Source organism: Periplaneta americana, chromosome 7 (assembly GCF_040183065.1).
Source record: "Periplaneta americana isolate PAMFEO1 chromosome 7, P.americana_PAMFEO1_priV1, whole genome shotgun sequence".
NCBI lineage: Eukaryota > Metazoa > Arthropoda > Insecta > Blattodea > Blattidae > Periplaneta > Periplaneta americana.
In genome coordinates, this window is record NC_091123.1 from 100,300,507 (window position 1) to 100,306,506 (window position 6,000).

The window sequence follows — 6,000 nt, forward strand, 5'->3', positions numbered from 1 at the left end:
AATAAATTACTTATTATTTCATCGGGGCGCAACTATATCATGCCCCTTTTCTCTACTAGAGCGTAACTATGCCCACGAAGCAGGGACTCTTTTTGCTACATCTTACCTGACCGTGGTGTGCAACCATGTCCTGCCCTTATACAACCAAACATTATGGAGTTAGTGACTGGTATGGTTTTGAATTTGTCTTTACTTCGAATAACCGTTTCCTACTTTGTTGTGGATGTGATGGAGCTCATTGCATTATTGCACCCGCCGTTCTTTCTCTCCAGAATTTCGCGATAGCACGAATCGTATTTCTACATAGATATCTATACTCTCAGTCGGGAAGTTAATCCTCAGAGAAATCTCTCCGCAAAGCAAGGAAACTTGGTGGTACGAGGAACAGCTGGTCAATTATTTTGCTTGAAGAGTGTCAACCAGAAATAGAGTTCTTTTACGTGTCGCATATGTACGTTTCTGAATAACTTCCTTAAAAGGAAGTCTTACGAAATATTTTTTCAACTCTCAAAAATTCATTATACTCGTCTGCATTTAAATTGATATTCCTCGGGTAAATTGGTGTAATAATTATTTAGTTAAGGATTTTCTATTGATTTATTGTAAGAAGTTAAATTGTATTAGACCTATAAAAATTAGGCATGGTTTGATTTATTTTTAATTTTTTGGCAGTAAGCTGAATTCGATTTTCATATAATGACTTTCCTATCGTTTTTCATTACTTAAATATATCACATAACTGCAGAGAAATTGTTACAAATAATATTTTTAATACATATGCCACTGAATGAACTAATTACGGGTAGAATAATGGACATTATTGTAGTTACAGTTTTTTTTGTCATAAATATGTATCTGAAAGTTTATGAAATTGACCGATTTGTTGTTAAATTTCGTTGTAATTTTATTAATTTACTGATTTTAATTTTCTACTTTCAGGGTAAAAATTGTCCGAGCATGTACAAGGAAATGTATTATAAAGGTGAGTTACATACATAAAGTACGCATGCGTAGTTATTATTTAGTAACATGTGTATATATGTAGGTCCCCTTGAATCATATAAATTTGAAACTACTCCTATTTCGTCTTTCAGTTGATTTTGTTTTAAGCCTTCGTTTATGTTATTTAACTTCACACTCTTGCGTAGCACTTAACTCTTCTTCCACTTCTTGCACTTTCCAGCTGAAATAGTTTTGAAAAAATGTTCCAGTGTAATTTTTCTTATTTAAATATACCTGTGCTCTACAGCCGCTTTATTTGGGCATCACTGCAAATTTCAAAGTGCATTATAGAAAAAAAAACTGATTGATGCAGGAAGTAAAAATCTCTCCATTAACTTACTACTAACCATAGAATTTATTTCGGTTGCCTGAAAGCAGGTGTCATTCTCCATAATCAACAACTATTTCCGAAAAGCTGGTGTCTTACGGAAAGAGACTGCCTCTGATGATGCTGATGGTAGTGGTGGTGGTAGAAAGTGGACTAGCTTCAAACGATAGTTACAGTGATGGAGATGACTTGGATAATGAAACACCTAAACCGAGTGAAGTGTTAAGTGCAATCGATGTGTGTGGCCGTTACATCTATGCGAAAAGTTGTAGTGAAAAAGCTCTGAATTCGTTAATACATTTTTAAATGCGGTATGTACAATTAATGCAAGAAAAGTGAAACAAGTCTAATTTTCTGATTTCTTTAAAATAGGACCAAATTCAAAATAGTAATAGCGTACAGTATTTTCTCTTTTAAAACAGCGTTATTGTTGTTTCTAAAGTTTTACGCATGTAGGCCCATTGTATCTTTTTAATTAAAAAGCATCTAAATCAGATTTCGAAGTAATTCTTAGTTACCAGTGGAAGTAGTCTTTTCTCTTCCCCGTGATGTATGTGTAAGTCATGTTCTTTCTTTCTTTCTTTCTTTCTTTCTTTCTTTCTTTCTTTCTTTTTTCTTTCCCTTAGTTTAACCTCTCCCTTTTAGGTACTTTTATACGACCTCCGCCATACAGACCTTACAGGGCCGCGACCTGACGGGAAAAGAATTACTGGATCACATACATACTTTTTGACCACACAAGGACATGGAGGGTCTCCCCGGATGAGGGATCAGCTCAATGTCGGGGCCACCTGCGATACAACACAAACATTTAAGACATTACACAGCATTCACTCACACATATGAAAGGATTAAGGGAAGGATCGCCGTCCATGGCCGGATGTCATGTTCAATATTATTTATTTATTTATTCCAATGGCAGGAATTAAACATATGTCATTATCTAGCCATAAACAATATAAAACTTCATTTTTCAAATGAAGGAAAACCTATATTCTTAAGAAATATTTGAACTTAATACCTAAATCCCACCCACAGTCGAAGCATTACATTTACCATGCAGGACATTACAGTCAATAAACTCTTTTCGACACGCACAAAATCAAATTGAAATTAGCAATTATTTAAAATAAATTATTATAGGATTACGATAAAACTAGCATTACATTTACATTGTCGCCCAAGTGATGAGAGACACTTTTTCTAAAATGATTGCAACAACAGTTTTTATTCAATAGTTGATCATAGGAATATCGTTGGTAATTCAATTTCCTATAAAATTGTTCTCCAGTGTAATCTCAATACATTAACAATACATAACGCCACAAAAAGGGCAAGCTCAATCTCCTCTCATGTTGCTCTAAGCTTATCCAATATTTATGGGCATTCTAACGTTAAATTTGACACTAAATAGACAGCTCAGTTGTTACATGGTTTGGAAGTCGAGTTACATGACATGTACTGAAGCAGAATCTCTACGAGCATTTCTCCAAGCATTGAAATAAAATAAATATTTGATAAATTACTTGGAATGTGTTGAATTTAAGTAATATATATTACTTTGGAAAGTATATTTCAATATTAAAACATTTTTTTCAGTTTGAATAATCAAATTTAATCTTCTTTAAATAATGTGATTTTTTCGAGATAATATTGTCATTTACAATAATACTGAACATATTTTCTATTTACACCATTTCCACGCTTTGTTGTCATAAATCAGGAACATATGTTACTGCTTATATAATGATAGAATTCTTGCTAAATTTGATTATATTAAAATTTGGTTAATAGATTAAATATTTATTGCAAATCTATATCATTTACAGAAAATTTAGAATTAAGTGACTTAATTTGGCGCTTTTCCCGTTTATGTATAGATTGTTATCCATGGTTTATCCATTTTCCTAGATAATTTCGTACATATTATCATTCAAATGAATGGCCGTCATGGATAATATGTATTCCCTTTCCAGTCTTTTTTCGTTTTATAGGTCAAAATGCGATTTGAAGTTCATAAACGTATATAAAAAATGAAAAGTTTTATATTTACTCACTTTCGTAATTTATAAGGTTAGGCATCGTTAATAAATTGTCACATCACAGAATTTTTGTACTTAACTAACAAATTAACAAAAATATGTGATTGTAATTTGCAATGTGCCAAGGATCATATTAGTCATCCTATACCATATTGTATTTTTTATTATCATTGCATCATATTAGGATCATATTAGTCATCCTATACCATATTGTATTTTTTATTATCATTGCATGAGTTACAGTTAATAGTTTTGCACTGATAAGACATTTTCTCACCCTTGAGTTTATTTTATACCACTGAATGAATAATGTATTATGTTAAAATATCAATGACACATCTTTCAATACTATTGCATTTTATAGCACTATACAACTAGAGTAAGAGATTTCATTATACTTTGTAGTGTTGCAAAATCGTTCATATAATTTCTCTTGCACTTGAAAATAATTCATTTTCGATTGACCTTTTTCTATTGATGATGAAATATTATAAAACAATGACGTTTGAAATGGGAAATACAGCGGTGTTATTCTCTGATACAGCATCATTAAATAATATCTTTTATTACATAGTCAAAGACACATCTAACATTTTCAAGATAATATAAAACGTGTATCTCGACCGTTTTAATTCCACGTAATATGCTTTGCCTTGATCTCTCTCTCTCTCTCTCTAGAAGAGGTCGGGCATCAAAGACTGCATTTATAATGTACTGATTCAATATGTGGGGTATGCGTGGGCGATAAAAATACACATATTTCGGTAAGACTGAATCAATACAAGTTTAATATGACAAATTACAATTTTAACGATACTTCGATGAAACTGACCATAATATATACTATCTCTATCTTCCAAATAAAATCTTCTTCCAGTTATAGAAAGTACAGAGATGTTCCTCACATGATGTACACATACAAAGTAAACTCATTAGCTATTCGAGTTTAAACTTTTGGGGGGGGGGTATTCATAATAGAATATGAAGTTACGTCAGTTCATACGAAATGAATAGTTAAATAATTCCACCTTCCTATGACCAATCTGGTTTCCTTTCAGTGCGAGAAAAATCTCTAATTGTATCTTGTTTGTCATTCTCCAACATCCAAAGACCTGCACTACCGGTCAAAAGTTTTCGATCAGCTATGAAAACAACTATACACTTTATTTCAATTTACAAACAAATCGGAAAAACTAAATATACCAACAAAATAAATATTTGCTCTCTCTATCATTATGATATGATGGAATATTCGAAACGAAATCTCTGTTTTAACCACAAATCCATAGTTGTGATAGGTGATAGAAAGCTTTTGACCGCAGTGTATGCCATAAGTATCCTTTAAATTTCTGTTACATCTCTCACCTAGGCCTATCTACCAGATATTTTTGCTATCTAGTTTTACCTCATAATTACTTTATCTGTGTACATATATATATATATATATATATATATATATATATATATATAGTCTTGGATTAACCTAGTATTTTTATTTCCTTAATTGTAATAACTTGCTTCCTATTGTCAGTCTGTGGATCCTCACACATACAACATCCTGAATGAGTAAGATACTTCTTGTCTCGCCCCATATCGTCTTGAATAAGAAGAACATTCAATCATAGAAACGTCGTTTGTGATATTACATTTGCCAGCAATGAAAAAATGTCCTACACATACATTTGAAGGAAAACGGATGTTTGGACCTTTAGGTTCACTTTCTTCTATCCTGTTTGTTAAAACCTTTTCAAATATCGAAACTCACTTCACTGATCGACATCTGACAATTAGAAGCGATAAATCTGAAAATCGCAAGAATTAGTACCTCAGATATCAAATATCAACGAAAGAATGCAATTAACATTTCTTCGCTTTTATAGTTTCCTTTCATCTTGTAAAATATATTATAAAATGAAATATCTGATTGTACTTTATATTATCATAAGTGTATTTGAGCAGTCTGTTTCATTTTTCTTTATGCAGCAAACACTTGGAATGATGAGCGGGATCCTTCTTACCAGGAGTAACAGCTTAGATGTCCGTCGGACGACTCAGGGAAGCCATGTGCGGTGAAAGCAATATAACCAGAAGCAGTCTCGTCTGTACACCGAGCTTCCAGCAAGGGCAGGATGGACGAGCTTCATGCGAACAGTGGCGGTGAAGGCGATTAATGCAAAGCGAATGAATGGTTTAGTGCTCAGAGTGCTTACAGATAGCCAATGTAACTTTGTTTCATTATTACCTTGATTATAAAAGAATTATTTCTAATAATTGTGCTTATATAATAAGATTAATATTCATTTTATTTCATTGCAATATTAATTAAATATTACTTTTTTGTGATCCATATATCTATGTGTACTACATTAAACAACATTTAAGTTTCGTGTTATATCTATAAATGTGATAAATTTGTAAATAGTGTTTAACATTTTGTTTTTGGGATCATCAAATGGAGAGTTTTCTTTCATCGTCTGCTGCTGCTTCTAAAGAACTGTACTTTTTGAGGACTTGCTATTAGAAAACTGAATAATGCTAAATCAAATATGAGTGTGGTTTACAGTCAGGCGACTTTTAACTGTGAACCGTGCTTTTTATTAGCAAATATCAGATTTTGGAAGAAAGGTA

The 6,000-nt window shown here is 32.1% G+C and overlaps 1 protein-coding gene across 1 annotated transcript in view; it reads left to right on the forward strand.

The window, feature by feature from the left end:
• Positions 1-5,721, forward strand: part of LOC138702778 (carbonic anhydrase-related protein 10-like) — a 1,183,548-nt gene extending 1,177,827 nt beyond the window's left edge. Inside the window, exons 8-9 of the mRNA XM_069830077.1 lie at positions 940-982; positions 5,356-5,721. Coding sequence (XP_069686178.1) covers positions 940-982; positions 5,356-5,399 — 87 coding nt within the window. The 3' untranslated portion in view covers positions 5,400-5,721. The remainder of the gene's footprint in view (positions 1-939; positions 983-5,355) is intronic.
• Positions 5,722-6,000: the final 279 nt, after the last annotated feature.